Source organism: Scatophagus argus, chromosome 4 (genome assembly GCF_020382885.2).
Source record: "Scatophagus argus isolate fScaArg1 chromosome 4, fScaArg1.pri, whole genome shotgun sequence".
NCBI lineage: Eukaryota > Metazoa > Chordata > Actinopteri > Scatophagidae > Scatophagus > Scatophagus argus.
Window position 1 is genome coordinate 15,768,242 of NC_058496.1, and position 17,653 is coordinate 15,785,894.

The following is a 17,653-nucleotide window of genomic DNA, read 5'->3' on the forward strand; positions in this document are numbered from 1 at the left end:
CGTAAAGGCGTTTCCAGTGGTGCATTATGGTCATTGTCGTTTAAGAACAGGTCAGCGGTTGTTTGTTTATTCAGGGCGGACCCTCTCTTTTCAACAGCGATCAAGGATCTTGTTTTTTACCTTTTCCACACACCATCAGAACTCAAAATGGAAACATGAAGATCTGAGTGTAAATACGTTGCAGTGTTGTTATTATTCTGCACGTTGGCGGCTTCTGGGCAAGGTAAGATGACCGATTGTTGAATTACGACAGAAGGCTACCTTAGCTAAGTTAGCTAACGTTGGCGCTATTTGCGTTTTCTAAGCCTTTAGTATATAGGCATCTATGGGTGTTGTTGTATATCCGAACTTCTTATGTGAAGAGCCGAAATCTACCAGTTCAAGAGTATTTACTCCTCCTCTTCTGAAATGTGTAATAGTGTCCCGTCTGTGATTGACTGTGTGACCTAGTTTCTGTTGTTCAGCAGACATTCACATTCAACGCTGGTGCAAACTAGTGTCGTTAATTATTTTGCATTAGCATCACATTTGTATACATTATTTCCATTTTACAGTTTATAATATTGTACCAATTGCGTTATTCTCAAAGAAGTGCAGGGATTTGTAAGCTTTAGGGCGGTCGAGTTAGGGTCGCAAGTGATACCTGACACCCAGTAGGTGTGGTCTGGTAGACGACATTTATATGCCCTGCTCGTCTCATTCTGTCTGAAGGGGAGTTTATTGTTGTGAAGTTGTTAATGTTCTCTTGGATTGCAATGCTGAACCACTGAAATATGTTGTTTTCCAGGATGAGGGAACTTCAAGCTATTGACAGCTTACTCTTGAAAGAGCTGAAGTCCTGTTGTGCAAAAGAGCACAACTTTCTTCCCAGAGAGACTGGCCTGAAGCTGATGGAGTCAGCCTCCACAGAGGTAATCCACTGACCTAATTTTACTTTTCAGGCTGTCTGTGAAGACATATGAGTTTACTCTCATGCAACTGTGCGTTTTCAGAATCACAGTGGAGTGTCTGCGAAATGCAGAGACAGCAGAGTGGAGGAGCTGTGGGGCCTGACCAGTTTCTTTGGCTACAGCACACAAACCTTTGTTCATGCTGTCAATTTGCTTGACAGATTCCTCACCGTTATGAAGGTATGACTTTCACATACACAACATTCACAACATTTAAGCGTAATATGTTGTTTGAAGTTGCAATGTGAATCAGTCTACAACCAGTCAACAATTGTGCATGTTTACTATCAGCAGTAAGAAGAAAGCACAAGTGACCTGGTTTGACTTTGAATCACGGGATATTGTCTCACACTTATGACTGTTGTGTTATTGTGATAGGTACAGCCCAAGCACTTGCCCTGTATTGGAGTCTGCTGTCTTCACATTGCAGCCAAAATGGTTGAGGAAGAGAGCAATGTCTCACCCACCCATGAACTCATTCGCATCAGCCAAAGCAAGTTCACTGTGTCAGACCTCTGTCGCATGGAGAAAATCATCTCAGAGAAGCTCAGTGTGGAGCCTGAAGTTGTCACAGCCTTAACCTTTCTGCACCTCTACTACTCAGCCTTCACGTCCCTGTCTGTCGGAAGGTAAACATTTCATTTTATTTCCTCTTACTTTTGTTGTCATTGCTGATGCATTGCTCCACTTTGCATGGAGTGGGTCAATTAGATTCTGCTTTATGAGGTTTGTGCTGGTGGATCACATTAGGATTCATTCTATATTTTAAGGGAGGAGATCCCAAGCATTGGGAGTCTGGAAGCCCAGCTAAAAGCCTGCTTATGCCGGCTTGTTTTCTCTAAAGCAAAAGTAAGGATGGTTCTCAGGCCTCAATTTCTCAGCACAGCAGCATTCACTTTGTGGTCCAGGACTTACGTATCTGCTGTATTTCTCCTTCACAGCCATCGGTGCTGGCACTGTCCCTCATTGCTCAGAAATTTGACGCCCTCCAATCGATCACCTTCTTGAAGATTGTCCAGCAGTTCCAAAAACACCTTAAGGTATAACATGATTAGGCCAGTAGGACTTCAACAACTGACTGTTTTCCCATTTAATTACTATTGTTTGCGGTATAAAATGTCAACTTAGAGTGGAAAATGACTGTCACAAGTTATCAGAAACCATGGTAATGTCTTGAAATGTCTTGACTGGTCTGACCAATAGTCCAAAACCAAACCTTACACAGTTCACTTTCATAGAAGACTAGAAATAGAAAGCTTTTTTTTTTTTAACCAACTTGAACGTGTACTTTTTTGCTAGTTTTACTTAAAATTTCAATAAAGTGACTGTCAGAATTGTATCCAATAAAATTTATATCGTATAGCGATATAGCGTATCGGCGATATAGCGATATAGCGTATCGGCTAATCATTGCAGCTCTAATACATTGCTTCCATTAGGTCCTTTTCAGTGTCTGTTGTCAGATTTATACTCTTGACAAATAGCCAAGACTTTTATTTCCCTGTGTTTCTCTGGACATTTTCATCCACTGCTGAGAGATTTGGAATTCACCTTTTGTGTTACTGTTTTAGCAGCACACTATATTTTAAGACTAGAATGTCACATTGAGTAGCATTTCAATCTTTTTTTTTTTGTTGCTAAGATGCATTTCATTTGTTTACTTCTCCAGTGACATTGTCCAGTGACAGTCATTTCTTACTTTTCTTTGTTTTCTATTATAAACATGTATCCCTACAGTATGTCTGGAAACGAAACAACGCTTGTTGATGACAGCACATTTTAAGACTCTGTTTCTGTCTGCAGCCTTTCAGATGTTTCCTGTTTGTCTCCTTCACAGATTAATGACAGCGAGCTTCTCCACTGGAAGGAACTTGTGGCCAAGTGCATGACTGAATATTGCTCAAGTGAATGTAATAAACCAGACAACAAAAAGCTTGTTTGGATCGTGTCCAGGAGGACGGCACAGAATCTTCAGGCAAATCACTTCAGTGTACCTGGTCTGCCGACTATTCCTGAGGGGAGCTGGGACAAGAGTGAGAGGTTAATACACAAGTTTTTCTGTTTCCTTAAAGTCCTCAAATTGATCACTTAGAAAAATAACAGTTGTAAACAGTAATTTAAAAAACATTACTGTTGTTAAACGTGTTCCTGAAAAAGTCACCTTGCCAACCGAGGACCTTTTTTTATATATAAAAATGTTCCTAGATTTGTACTGGAACTTAGTCACATTCAATTCATGAAAGATGCTGAGCATAAATAAGCCCCATGAATCCCATTTTAATTCAATCACACACCTGTGATCGACTTACGATGATGGCACCTGCCTTGCCATTTTCTCTGATATAATGCCAGCACAAATGAAAGTCTAGTCAGGAATAGCCTCTGACCAGAAGAGAAGATCATAATTTTTGGTAGACAAGATAACAGTTGTGATTGTAGAGGAGATTGAAGCCAAGTCTCACATATTATTCAGTGGACTAAATTGTGGGTTGACAAACACAGCTTGGGTGTGTTTTGCCCATGCATTGAATGTGAAGACAGAATTGTGGCTAATATTAAAAAGAAATTGTCTGGCAATTAATTCCTCACAACTTGTAGCTAACTGACTTGAATTCAGAGAGGGCTAGCTGTTCTCTGGTTAATGTGCTCTCTGCAGCTGGTGTTTGTGTTCAGTCAAAGATTGTTTGTGAGTGAAAGGACACGTTACACAAAAGCGGATTGCGTTTTAGTAGTTGAACATGAACAAACCGAGAGATGATCATTTAATATTTAAAATTGCCTAATTAAACTTGTGTTCATATCACATTAACCTTTCAGTCTGATTAGCTTATTTGACTTTCCAATCTTTGGTCTTTGGAGAAAGCAGCTGGTGAAGTACAGTAGGCTACAACCGTTGATTGAATGCATATTTGTTAATTGTTCCAATATTCTGCTGCTCTTGTTGCACCTACAAGTTGTGAACACTAATCAACCAACAAAAGGAGATTTAGACATATATGAGTTATTGTTAAATTAGCTTTTAGTTACTCACAAATGTTAATAGGTGGATTTTGCAAGCACAGTATTTATGTCCTCCTCTTCTTTCATAGTGAGGACTCCTGTGAGGACATGAGCTGTGGGGAAGACAGCCCATGGGGCTCACCAGGAAGTGACGGCGAAGGAGCCTTCTTCCCCTCCACCTTTCTCAACTGCAGAAAGTGATGTGTTGTCATTATGCAGTAGTAACAATGTGTATTTGTCCCCTGAATTGTAACTAATTTGAGGTGGTCATCATGTTTCAAAGCAAACCTGTGTTTCACTTGTTATACCGTGTGCACCGTACGAATGCCAAATGACAGGTTTCGATCTTTAAGTGCCTGTGTTAATTCAGTTTACTGTCTGTTTCTTTAAAAAAAACAAAAACATATCATAATAATGTAAAATTGCAATATCTTGGCAGCTCGATGGTAATATATCTGAATGTCTTTTTCTAAAATGTTCTCTTTGTGTTTGTTTGTGTCCGAACTCGGCACATTCCAGGAAAATGACTAAGCACAAGGGAGAATTAATGGATGTGAGTCATGAGGTACACTTAATACCAGCTAACATACCAGCACATCTTCAGTCTTTTTTTGTTTGTTTGTTTTTAAAGTTTTTAATACTCTGGCATCAGTATATACGGTATTCTGCAAATGTAACACAATTCTAATGTGACATATATGACAGTGTAGTGTGGAAATACCTGTCTATATATGCATGGATACTTTGAAGTATGTGATTATGAATGGATGTTGTTCATGTTTACCAAGATAAGCTTACTGTAAAAAAAAAAAAAAAAGTAAAAAAAAAATGTACATAACCTGTAAAAATAAGAAAAAGTTCGATGTTTTGTGAATGCTACATAATGTGTGTTTTATTTGTTTTATTTGGATATAATGTGAAATACATCGGAAGGGTCAGAAATAATCCTTCCAAATAAAAAAGTGCTTTTTTTTAAAAAAAATTTGTTTCAGTTCACTCGCTTGTGTTTTGAATCGTTCACTTATGGTAAACAGGTATAGTGCATATAGTTTTTTTTTTTTAGTAAACTCATGTTCACGCTTGCAATTAAACTGAACAGAGCAGCAATAAAACCCACAGTAAGATCAGGAAGCCATCATGATGGATGATGCATGTTTACCCACCGAGACCCTTCTGAAAGTAAAAACTACAGTTCTCTCTGGATACAGGGAAGTTTACAATCACAGTACGGGTACCTCAAATTTACTCAAATGATATTCAGATTAAAAATCAGTCAGGTGGACACATGTCAGGTGATTTCACTGTGTGCTTCTCTGATCCCTCTATTTTTATCTCATTCACTTCATAATTGAACAAGCTTTCCTTTATGCCCAGAGCAGCAGAGAGGCTCATTGTGTGTTGAGTGTGTGTGAGGGGTGGTGGAGGTGGTGGTGATGGTGGGGGGTGCTGCTGCTGCTGCTGCTGCTGGTCGTGGACAGGACTTGTCTTTTATCTGGCTGTGTGTGTGTGTTGACACGCATTTCTGCTCCATCTCCTTGATTAAGCCGGCAGCCTGAGGGGGAGTCGCAGCGGCAGTTAGTGGGGGGCTGGGCAGGCAGGCAGGCAGGCAGGCAGACAGACAGACAGACAGTCAGGCAGGCAGAGGAATGAGAGCGGACCGAGCCGCGGCATCTTCATCATGCAGCAGACCACCACCAGCAGTCCATTTTATACGATTATATGAGCCGATGAGCGCCAGTTTGTCTGTATCTTGCAACCGGACAGCAGCAGTGTGCAGGCCCGGCGATGACAGCATAGGCCAACGCCTCGCTGCAGCTACATAACAGGGAATGAAAACGCGCCCAAGATGGTCCGCATCGCCAAGGCCCTGGGTTTGGTTATTCTGTGCGTCGCTGTGCTCATACTGTCGCTCATCAGCTATGTGTCCCTGAGAAAAGACAGCTTCTTCGCATCTTCTAAATACTACATGGGAGGCCCGAGGATTATGTTCCATGCAGGATTTCGGTGCGTACTCTGTATATACAGACATATATATATATATATTTTTTTTTTCTTCAGTGAATGTAGGCAGTAGACGTGATGAAGACAGGAGTTGTTGTAAATAAAGCCAGAGCAGTCAGGCCTGGTGCGCACCATTCAGTCTGGATGTGATGCACAAGCTCAACACATCACCTTCATTTCCATCTGGCCTGCGCTTCCTGCCCATCAACCCGTGAGCTGTCCGACGTGCTGATGTTGCATTGCGAGACATACAGCATCTGTAGGCCTTAAGATGTGCATCACCACCATCATCATCATCATCATCATCAGATCATCAGCTTTACTGGCCAAGTATCTGACTCTTATTCAACGCTGCTCTACTAGAACTATAGTGGAATCGAACATTTATAGGCAAAAATAAAGATATAATTATAATTTACATACAGGTAGGTAGGTGAGTAAAACAGAGGTGCATATTAAGATGAACATAAAATCAGACTGTTTCTGTAATTTGTAAAAAGAATAAAAAGAGCGCAAACGATGCTGGCAAAAATATGAGATGATTGATGTAACATGTTACACCAAGGTGGTTAAGTACAGTATGATATGTTTATAGACAATATGCTGTATACAGCGTGTAGGAATGATATTTGAAATTGATGATGATGATGATGATGATGATGATGTGTACAGGGACTGAGACACTTGAGTATTTCCACTCCATATTCGACTCCTTCATTTCAGGGGAAAGAAATGCAGTTAGTTTGAGAGTACACGTACAAAACATATGATCAGTGTTGGAAAGTAACCAATTACTAAAACTACTTTATATAGTTACTAAGTGTTATACTTAAATACAATTTTGGCGTATTTGTACTTCCTTTCCTTTTTTGCTCTTTTATAATTCTACTGTACTACTCCAAAGACAAATGTTATGCTATTATATTAACTAATAAATTCTTATGTATTATTATAGTTTAGTTTAGTGAAATGTATTATTAATTTTCTCATGAACAAACAAAAGAGGAAACAAACGGACAGGTTCACAGATATATGAAGAGAGAGAAAAATATATACGTATATGTGCACATATATGAATATACTGTATGTGTGTTATTATAGATGGTCCCTGGTTATTCATAAGCTACCAGGCAGTGTATAAAGTAACTAAAATTATCCCCATCTTTACCAGCTGCAGCATTAAAAAGATAGGAAGACATTAATGCATCTGCAATCCCATAAGTATGATAAATGGTTTTGAAACTGGTCATTCTCCACAGTTAGTACTTTTACTTGTGGTACTTTTGGTATTTTTGTGTTAACATCAAGTACATTTTTATTATGTGAACACTACTTTTTTTTTTTTTTTTTTACTTTTACTTGTATTATATTAGTATTCCTGCAGTGTTTTATTGCTGCTTTTACGTGAGTAGGAGATCTAAGTACTTCTTCTGTCACGGTCAGCTTATTAAATACGATGCATTCATGAGCAAAAGAATCATCATCCAGCTAAAATATTATTTGTCCATATGGCATTATGAAAGGGATTTTAATCCATCTGATCTGCTGTTGTAAATGTATGTAAGTTGTTAATAAACAGATTCTGTCGCAGATCCAGTGTTTTGCTTTTCCAGAGGGTATAAGTGGTCAAATGGTCCAACCATAATAATACATATTTTGTGATTGTTGTTCACAGGTCTCAGTTCGCAATGAATTTCCTGGACCCCTCTTTCATCCCCTTAACTAATGCCCTGAATGAGGAGCTCCAAGGAAAACCGTTCAAATGGAAGTTCAACAAGACTGCTTTTCATCAGCAGAGGTGAGAGATTTTAATTCTCAACTATTCTCTGCTCTTCTTAAAGGGTTTACACCTGTGAGTATCTTGCGCCCCGCAGGATTAACAGTAAGCAGGGTTTGCTCCATCTTGAATACTGTGACACTGTTACTGCAAGAAAGTTGAGTCTATGGTATGTTAATGAGCCTCAGCATCAGTAGATAAGTCCTGTAAAAGTCCTGCGTTAACAATATCATTGCAAATTTTGTAACTTAATACTTTCACCTTTCATCAGCAATGTCCCAGACTTTCCAGACTCCTTTAAAATCCCCCCCAAAAAACAGAAATTAATCTGCTACAGATATTAGAGACAGATATTAGAGCTGCAACTAACAATTTAATCAGCTAGTTTATCAATTAATGAACTAATTACTAACAGAAATAAGAAAATAGTTAAAAGTGCCCATCACAGTTTGATCAACAGTGGCAAACCCGAAACTTATTTACTTAACTATAATCTAAAATAGAGAAAGCTATCTTTTTCCTTTCAGAAAAGTTCATTCATTCATTTTCGATACCGCTTCCAGAATAGCTCCTGTTTACTTTTCCGTGGATAGACTGATGAAATAATCTAATTGTTTCAACTCTGTCAATTCCAACTGCACAGTAAGTGATAGCTTTGCACCTATGCGCTGTATCTTGTAACTGCATCACATTTGTACTTATAGAGGCTGATGTCGGTTGTTAAATGGGTTCGTAGTAATTTTATTAATGTGCAGTGGCTGGATGTTGTTATAAAGATATGATGGTGTTAGACTGGAGGGTTACAAATGCACATCTTCAGTTTCTCTTGAAAATGTTAAAGAATTTTTCTTTTTTGTAGGAAAGATATCTTCAGCTACATTGACATTCCCAACAACTTCTCCCTCACAAAAAACAGCGTTCATGTCGGCCAGCTCATGCACTTTGACTACTCCAGCCACAAGTATGTCTTCTCCATCAGCAACAACTTCAAATCCCTGCTCCCAGACACTTCTCCTATCCACAACAAGCATTACAGTATATGCTCTGTGGTGGGCAACAGCGGCATCCTGACAGGCAGTCACTGCGGCCCAGAAATCGACCAGGCCGACTTCGTGTTCCGATGCAATTTCGCTCCCACAGAGGTCTACTCCAAGGATGTCGGCAAGAAGACCAACCTGACCACCTTCAACCCCAGCATCCTAGAGAGGTACTACAATAATCTGCTGACCATTCAAGACAGGAATAATTTCTTCCTCAACCTGAAGAAGCTGGAGGGAGCTATCTTATGGATCCCTGCCTTTTTTCTTCACACGTCAGCCACAGTAACCAGGACCCTGGTGGACTTCTTTGTGGAGCACAAGGGCCAACTGAAGGTTGAACTGGCCTGGCCAGGAAACATCATGCACAGTGTCAACAAGTAAGAGTGTTAATGTGTCTTTTAGTTGAGATCTTGTCAAGTAAAGTGGCTAACTAATTAGAAAATGTAATCAGGGCCACAAATTTGGATGATTTTGTACTTTGGATGATCTGTAGGGAGTTTGTACACCACAAGGTGTCACTAAACCGTATGCACTAAAACAGTGTTAAATGAATTCATAAAATACAATAATAAATGGAATGCTTTTGGGGCAACTCGTGTCAGGAGTCTAAAATCCTGGCTATGTGCAGTTCTGAGTATATTACTGTTGAAAATGCTAAAATCAAATCACATACATTCACTGATAGGCAAATTTATATAGACCAGATAGAGAACATACAAGGGAAGTGGGATTATGGAGGGGTAGGGTGATGAAGGATTAATCATCGTATTCTGAGGTATTTACTTATAATTTTAGATGACTGACCTGTCTTTTCCCTCTTAGATACTGGAAGTCTAAAAACCTGTCTCCTAAACGTCTCAGCACTGGAATCCTCATGTACACACTGGCCTCTGCCATGTGTGATGAGATCCATCTCTACGGGTTCTGGCCTTTTGGCTGGGACCCCAATACGGGTAAGGACCTGCCTTACCACTACTACGACAAGAAAGGGACCAAATTCACTACCAAGTGGCAGGAGACCCACCAGCTGCCCAGCGAGTTTAAGCTGCTCTACAAGCTGCACAGGGAAGGCGTGATTAAACTCAGCTTGACGCACTGCACTTAGACGTGCTATGAGTGCTGGATTGTTTATGAGATGACTCCAGAGAACGTGACCCAAATACATCAGTTCAGTTCAAAACTTCTGTTGTGACCCACAATGCATGAGTGTTAAAGCAATTTATGACACCCTCATTCTACAAACACACTCACATCACGCTGTAATTTCACATGAAGATGTCAGGTTTACTCGGGACCTAAATCACAGACTTACCACAGCAATGTTGCTCATGCGGTATATTTTTGTCTTTGGTACTACAGTTTTATGCTGCTCATTACTCTCCTTTGCATGGCTACCTGCCATGGCTAAACACCTTGAACAAAACATATGTCTGTTTTAACTGGAGTTAACAGGGGGTTCAGCTGTGCAAACAGTTAAACTGTTTAACACAGTATTGATTGATTAATCACCTTCTACAACAGTATACTGATTCTGTACACTGAAATCACTGCCTAATCTCAGGGAAGGAGTTAGATCAGTGTGTTTTTGTAATCAGATTCAATGCATCGGGAGAGGTGCAGTTCCTGTTTTCAGCCCCCCCCCACCCATGAGGTATCAGACAATCTGCACTGGAAGATGGTATTTGTTTACCAGCCTGTGCTCTCTCAGTGTATATGCTTGTGTGTCTTTTATTCTCTGCAGACAGTGTGACTGTCCACTTCAAATTTTGTTAAGATTCTTCAAAGTTTTGGAATAACAATCAACATTCCAACAATAAGCCATATATTCACGGACATACGATAGTATGTTATCATTACAATACTGAATTTTAGAAAGTGGTACCAGCCTATATCAGGTTCTGAGACTATAAGACATTTGAAACATCTTCCGACAAGACTACATGTCCATAGCCTCACTAGCGGCTACTTTCGAGTCACAGGGTTTCGATTTTCCAAAAAATAAATACCCGATGATCTTGTGAAAACTCAAATTGTCAATTAACAGCACTGTTTTGAAGGTATTTTATATCTGCATCACTGCTTTGTCCCCTCGTTTCTAAAGTTTCTTTATATTATAATTATGACTGGTAAATATCTGATAACCTGTTATTTGGCCATTTAGTTACCAGCAACATTTTGTGATTTGAAGTGCATTATATTATCAAATCTCCCAAATTTGCATTATAACATATTTTAGATGTGTTAGCCTAATTCTATATTGTCTCTTAGAATACTTTATTTTTGTATCCCACTTTTCCTGGCAAGACATGGGTTGGGGTTGCCAAGAAAATCAATGGGATCCATAATAATGCCACTTTTACTCTTAGTTTTCAATCTAAACAGGTCATGGACTAGCAAGCAAGTTAGGTTTGTCAGTTGGTTCAGTTAGCTACACAACCTGTCAGTTTAACTGTAAATAAATGAGCAATCATTAATAAGTATAATTTAATTTATCTAAGAACTTGTTTTTACAGTGAAACCTGTTTTCATTTAACAAAACTAGTGAATCAATGGAAAATGGAGAAACTGTTTTCTAATTTTAACCAATAATGAGACAATAAATAAATACATAAATAAATAAGTAAAAAAAATAATGTTTGACCAGAGGGTACCAGACTATGACCATGTGACCTAAATCACTGCGCTAGTGTGGCTAAAAAACATCAGGAAATACAACATTTTGGACACAGTTTCTTCAGTTTCTTACCACTAAATTTATCTTGAGGTTTACAAGTATTTTAATTAAAATACTAGAGAAGAGAATACACTATTTATTACAGAACTTTTGTTAACTTGGACAAAGTTATTTATTCATCATGTAATCATATCATATCATATATTCCAATATTTGTGACATAAAACAGAGAAATGAATGATATATGACTTAACAGCATCTTGTGAAGAGCATGATCCATTTAAATTGCATTGCATGTGAGACACTAAGAAAAAAAAAGCAAAAAAAAATAGGCTAGTTTTTTTACGGACCTTTTTGAAGATTGTTTTGAGGGTAAAATTTTGTTCTTTGCTATTCTTTATATTCCTGATGGTGTATTCCTTGAGAATATCAGCAGTGTCTTTGTATAAGAGATGTCTGAAGGCTAAAAAACAACCCTACTGCTATATTCCACATGGGACCAAACCTCTACAACTTCAAAATGAGCAAGCTTTATATTTTATATGTAGATAATCTTGGGTTCTCAAAAAGAGTCCACCCAAACATTGCCAGACTGAAGAAGACTGGTGGATATGGGGTTCAGGACAACTGGCCTAAGCAGTGAAAGCCGGCCACATGATCACCTCATGACTCTGCAACACGTGCTCCTTGCAAATTCCGGTTCAGGCTGAGGTTTAATACACAGAGCAGTGCAGTCATTTACACTTACCCGATGAAGTGTATGCTTTTGTGTCAGATTTAGTGTGGTAAGCATTTGCTTGCCATCCTGACCCACAAAAAGCATTTCTTTTTGTCTGTCTCCTCAGGCAAAGAGGAATATTTCAAATAGTAAACTTTTATGTCTTGTCTCGAAATCACATTGCAGTCACCACAACAACCATGAAAACACATATCCACTGAAAAAGATGGAAAAGCTGAGTTTAGGGTCATTTAACTGATGTCATAAATGTCTACATTTAGAATAATTTCTATAGTCTCTTTATTAGGAATGTTTTGTGCACCAAAGACTACGTGTTCAGAGGAGAAATGTTACTCTAGATTGGCAGACTGAGACGGGCTTTTGGAAGGACAACTATAAATATTACTGTAGAAGAGTATCTCTTTTTTGATGTTGAATTTGATGTTGAGTATCACTTTCTGTGGCACAAAAATAATTTAAAACTTTTGTTTTTATGGCATCAGCCAAAGTAATCCAGTGTAATTTACTTGTGACTCCATGAATGTCCTCCTATAGATTAATTTGTTTGAAAAATACACTGGCACTGACATGAATGCTGGACATTTTCCTCCTTCCAAAGGTTTCTCATGATTATTATAATAAAGTCAATAGGTAGAATGTGTGTTAACGATAATGATGCTAACAAAGTCTGTGTAGATTGTAATTACAGTCAGAGTAACATCATAGCTTTTTGTGCATTACATTTAAAGGACACAACAGTGACATACATAACCTAAACATAAAATGTCTTTAATCAAAATGCAGCACTATACAGGATTCGCTCCAACAGCCCTTTAACATTCTTGTACTTGTGTTTGATCTGCATGGCAACTTTCCATAATGCATAAAAAAGCTTGGCCGCTTATGTACTTGTCGTATAAAAGTCAAAATCATGTAAGGGACTTCGCTATGTTGGTTGTTCTAACAAAAACCATCATCCATAGATATACATACATAGAAAGTACAAGAAATACAACCATGTTTTAAATGTTTTGTGATTATACGCCATGATAAACATACGTTATGTGCCTGCATATTCCTTCCATCAATGCCTAAATGTGTCAAATAAAAACAGTATTTTTCTCTAATATGACACATTTGACCATTTTGTGACTTGTTGTCTTTAAAGCATCACAGTTTTTATTGTAACACCTATATTACTATATACAATCTTTAAAGTCTACGCCTCATCTCCCTCCTCTTTCTCACTTAATCACGCACAGGGGAATACAAAAAACATTACAGACAACAAACAACAAGATAGGAATTCACACTGTAATAACAATATTACTATGGGCCAGATTTCCAGAGTTTTAGTACTCTAAAGTGTTTATGATATTTCATTTGATTTCTCAACTGATCTTCTGCCTCACCTTGCTGGCACCCTAGCCAAGCTCTAGAAAACAGTAACATATTGAAAACGCTGTGTTAATTGCAGCAAATATGAGAAAAATGGCTGCTGGTGGTAACGTCAGCATGCACACCTCCTCCTGACAGGGGCTTCCTCTTCTTCATGGCTGGCGACTGGGCTGCCATTGGGTTCAGAACTGCGGCCCCCGTAAGTGCTCTGTTCCATCCTCTTCATCACCAGGTCCAGCAGGGTGGTCACTGCCCGGTCCACATCAACACCAGTCACTGCACTTGTCTCAAAGTAGGGAATGCTGACAAGAAAGGGGAGAGGAAATTTCTCTGATGCACTTAAAGTCAAACATACGTTGATGTTTAGTGGCCATGTTGTGTGTCTGCATTACAAATGAGCAGCTGCAAAGAGCAAAATCTCCTGTTAACCCTTGTCACAGTTTCTGTATGTCTGTTAGGCCTTGTTCAGACTGGCAGCCCAGACCCATTTTTTGGTTTGTACAGATTGTATCCAGCTTGATTTTAGCCTGTGCGGGCAAAAAAAAAAAGCAAAACAAAACGAAACAAACTAATTTGCAAATCAAATCCAAGCCACACTTGGAGGTGGCTTGAAATATGCAGATACATTGGTGAAGCCTGGACACACAAGTGCCATCTGCTCATTCGCAAATAACAGTGAGGAATGTTTGTCTTAAATACTCTGAACACATTGTTTGAGCAGTTCCGATTTTGTTTCTTTTTTATTCATACTCCTCCTCTGAAGGGGTACTGCTATACAGTATTTGAATTCTTCTTTTAATCTCATTGCACCAACATTTATCTTGTGACCCTTTGGTGGGCCCTGATCCACAGGTTGTATAAACTGCTGCACTGAGTTGAATTATGAATCCCCAGGAGGAGGAAGATCAGCGGTGCAAGTTTGAAAACAGCTCACTAGCACCATCTTGTGGTGTGATGGTGAAAGAAGCAAAGGAGTATCTCTGAAAACCTACTGTATTCAGTGGTGATCTACACTAGACTTACAAAATATTGTAAACACTTAATTAAATGATTGTATGACACTCATATATTAGTTAGGTTAGAGGTGATCTTGAAAATGCCTAAGCTAAATTATTTTATATATCAAGGGGGAGGAGTCTCAAAAATCGTAACAACATGTGACAAACACAAACTGAACCAACATAAATTGAAATAGCAAACTGGTCACAAACAGGCTAAACCAGACAGGCTAAACACAGAAGTTAAAAGGCACAACATGTGATCCACACACACAGATGGGGCTGCAACTCATGACTATTTTCAGCATCAGTGAATCTGTTTATTATTTTCTTGATTACTTCATTAATCCTTTGGTCCAAAAATGTCAGAAAATAAAAAAAAGCTCTATATTCACATTTACAGGTATTTTAAAATTTTATTTTAGACTATCTAAAGTTAAGTCAAGTTAGACAATTTAAGATAGATAGAGAGACAGGTAGTACGTATTTAATCCCTCACCCGTATCTGTCTGCCAAATCTCTGGCCTGTCTGACGTGAACATCCCTAACATCGCGGAGGTCAGCCTTGGTGCCCACCAACACAATGTCTGGACTATCACAGTATGCATTGGCTTGTAGTTGACCTGCAACAACACAGAGCAAGTCATTTAAACCTATGTGATGCAAATAGACATGCATGAGCAAACACTTGAAACACTGTTCAGACAGAACCCCCCCCCAATCGTGGTCCCTCTTAGTAGCAACAAGAGACAAGAAAGTGTTGATCTGAAGCAGAGCAGGCTGCTGAGATGACACATACTCATCCAGTTCCTGATGTTGAGGAAGCTTTGGTGATTGGTCAAGTCGAACATCAGCAGAAAGCCCATGGCATCTCTGAAGAAAGCTGTAGTGAGGCTGCGAAACCTGACAACGGAAGGGCAACTTTTGTTATACTGTTAAAAACTCCCGTATGTAGATTCTGGGACATGCTCATCAGTCGGCCAGGCCACCATTTGTGCCAGAGTGAAACTCAGCAAATCTCAGCAACTGTTGGATGGATTTCCATAATATATGTACATACATTTACAGTCCCCAGAGGGTGAATCTTGCTGACTTTGGTGATCCCTGACTTCTCTAGCACCACCACTTGTCTGAGACATGTCGTTTTGAGTGAAATGTCTTGACGACTGGTAGATGGTTACCATGAAATTTAGTGTACACATTCATGTTACTCAGGATGAACCGTAGACACTTTGGTGATTCCTTCACTATTCCTCTTGCTCCATCATCATTTTAGATTTGTCCAGTTCTTTGGTTTGTAAATGAATACTGGCGAATACTGGCAAATAACTGTTGTTATTCCCATCAGCCTTATCACCATGTTAATACTTAAAACCAAGATGTGTTAGCAGCTAGCTCAAAGTACTGGTGTGTCAAAGTCCAGCATCACAGAGCTGCTACCTTAACTGTAAACTCTTTCTTTTGTTTTTGATCATAGCATTTTTCAAATTATTGTAATGGTAATTTTTGTTTGACATGAGGTTGGATTTACCTCTCTTGTCCTGCTGTGTCCCAAAGCTGAAGATGGACTTTGAAGTTCCTCTCACTTGTTCCATCTGCGCCTGTCCCTGTGTATGTCTGAACCAAACCACAAAGTATGATAATCCAACCATCCATCCAACCTCTGAACTGAGGTATTGTAATGTATTTTAAATAAAAATTCACAGTTGAGATGACATTTTAAGCCTTGTAGGTGCAAACCAAAACATAGGTATTAAGCATCACTCACCACTCTCTTTTCCCTGAAGTCAATGCCCACTGTGGTTGTGAACTTGCGGTTGAACTTGTTGTCAGTGTACCTATGGAGGAAAGTGGTTTTTCCCACCCCTGAGTCTCCCAGGGCCAACAGCTTGATCAGATAGTCATAGTCCCAGTCAGCCATTGCGTAGCTGAGTGCTCCACCTGCCACAAATGTGAACTCACAGCTATGCTGGCTTGATGTACCAGAACGTTAGAGTTTAAAGAAAGCTGACAAGCAGGACTGGCTAAATACTAATAGAGTGAGTAAACTTAAAAAAAAGAAAGAAACAGTTCCACCTAAGCTACAGTTTTCGGTCTAAGGGTGCAGGACCATCATACAGGCTTAGCAGGATGCCATAATTCCCCACTCATTAGGCACTGATCAGAGAGGCACTAGCACATGACTGGGGTTGGCTTCCACATGAGCAGTCAAATGCCTCGCCAGTTTTCTCAGACGTTACTGAGTGAGAAAACACGGCCTTTAGCAGACAGAACTCCTTTTATTGACTTGAAGGATTGTGGGCAGACTGTTCAATACTGCATGACGCCACTGAGGTCACTGCAATGCTTCCGTTACATTTGCAGCTGGGACCAGGCAGGACAATAAAGTCAGCATGGAAAATCAGATTTGGTTAAGCAAGAGATGGTTGAGAGCCCCAAAGGGCACAAACAATCCTGGAGAATTAATTTATTTTCGTGAGCATTTTGTAAAAGGCTGAGAAATCAACCCTCTAAACTACAGCAATCTAATCTGACAAGACAATTAAACGAGCATAACACTATCAAACAGTATTTTGGTGACTTCCTGTAATATCCCCAGACTCAAACGCCTACTGACACAAATAGTTTGACTCCCTTAAAATTACAAAAAAGTAAAGTACCTTACCAGTCTATCTGCAGGTAGTGTCAACGTCCATTCAGAGGCTGTTCAACCTGTCCTGATTATATAAAATAACCACTATCATGTTGTGATAGCACATCCTGAGCATTTTCCCCTTCTTACATGTGATCCAGGGAGGAGTTTTATGCCAGAAAGCAGGGCTGTGCTTACAGACCTTGTGTTTTCTGGTATTTCTCATGAGGAAAAAAAAAAAAAGAGCTCTTTAAAAACTGGACTGTGGTCTCTGCTGGTGAATAATGTGTGCCTCTGTGGATTTCAGAGGCTAAGCAAAGTAATCCTACTTCTCTAAACAATGTAGAAACACAATGAAACTAAAAAGTTTGTTTTAGCCCCCCCTCAATATTTTGCAGCTTATTTCATCCAACTTACTTCCATATCTACAAAGAGTAACATATTATCGTCCCTTCAGCTTTCATA

At 39.2% G+C, this 17,653-nt stretch overlaps 3 protein-coding genes across 3 annotated transcripts; 2 read left to right on the top strand and 1 right to left on the bottom strand.

The window, feature by feature from the left end:
• Positions 1-56: 56 nt before the first annotated feature.
• On the top strand, positions 57-4,932 carry LOC124057335 (cyclin-G2-like). The gene is made up of 8 exons (XM_046385426.1): positions 57-223; positions 788-911; positions 993-1,130; positions 1,329-1,579; positions 1,721-1,799; positions 1,892-1,990; positions 2,788-2,990; positions 4,040-4,932. Exons 2-8 carry the CDS (start codon positions 789-791, stop codon positions 4,149-4,151), a joined length of 1,005 nt encoding a protein of 334 aa, XP_046241382.1. The 5' UTR covers positions 57-223; position 788; the 3' UTR covers positions 4,152-4,932.
• A 468-nt stretch (positions 4,933-5,400) lies between these two features.
• LOC124057341 (sia-alpha-2,3-Gal-beta-1,4-GlcNAc-R:alpha 2,8-sialyltransferase-like) lies at positions 5,401-13,294 on the top strand. Its single transcript, XM_046385447.1, has 4 exons — positions 5,401-5,954; positions 7,627-7,749; positions 8,588-9,145; positions 9,591-13,294. The coding sequence occupies exons 1-4, from the start codon at positions 5,797-5,799 to the stop codon at positions 9,871-9,873; spliced, it is 1,122 nt and encodes a 373-aa protein (XP_046241403.1). The 5' UTR covers positions 5,401-5,796; the 3' UTR covers positions 9,874-13,294.
• A 10-nt stretch (positions 13,295-13,304) lies between these two features.
• Positions 13,305-17,560, bottom strand: LOC124057343 (ras-related protein Rab-27B-like). Its single transcript, XM_046385450.1, has 5 exons — positions 16,325-17,560; positions 16,088-16,173; positions 15,356-15,459; positions 15,056-15,179; positions 13,305-13,860 (listed from the first exon to the last, which is right to left on the bottom strand). The coding sequence occupies exons 1-5, from the start codon at positions 16,475-16,477 to the stop codon at positions 13,671-13,673; spliced, it is 657 nt and encodes a 218-aa protein (XP_046241406.1). The 5' UTR covers positions 16,478-17,560; the 3' UTR covers positions 13,305-13,670.
• Positions 17,561-17,653: the final 93 nt, after the last annotated feature.

Bases quoted from the DNA above. Each gene is read 5' to 3' on its own strand.
- LOC124057335 (XM_046385426.1), top strand. From the start codon at position 789: ATGAGGGAACTTCAAGCTATTGACAGCTTACTCTTGAAAGAGCTGAAG. The intron at 1,131-1,328 runs GTATGACTTTCA...TTATTGTGATAG, and splicing joins GATTCCTCACCGTTATGAAG to GTACAGCCCAAGCACTTGCC. The intron at 2,991-4,039 runs GTTAATACACAA...CTTCTTTCATAG, and splicing joins AGCTGGGACAAGAGTGAGAG to TGAGGACTCCTGTGAGGACA.
- LOC124057341 (XM_046385447.1), top strand. From the start codon at position 5,797: ATGGTCCGCATCGCCAAGGCCCTGGGTTTGGTTATTCTGTGCGTCGCT. The intron at 7,750-8,587 runs GTGAGAGATTTT...TCTTTTTTGTAG, and splicing joins ACTGCTTTTCATCAGCAGAG to GAAAGATATCTTCAGCTACA. The intron at 9,146-9,590 runs GTAAGAGTGTTA...TTTCCCTCTTAG, and splicing joins ATCATGCACAGTGTCAACAA to ATACTGGAAGTCTAAAAACC.
- LOC124057343 (XM_046385450.1), bottom strand. From the start codon at position 16,477: ATGGCTGACTGGGACTATGACTATCTGATCAAGCTGTTGGCCCTGGGA. The intron at 16,174-16,324 runs GTGAGTGATGCT...GGTTTGGTTCAG, and splicing joins ACTTCAGGGAAAAGAGAGTG to ACATACACAGGGACAGGCGC. The intron at 15,180-15,355 runs GTATGTGTCATC...GTGTTGTTGCAG, and splicing joins CAACATCAGGAACTGGATGA to GTCAACTACAAGCCAATGCA.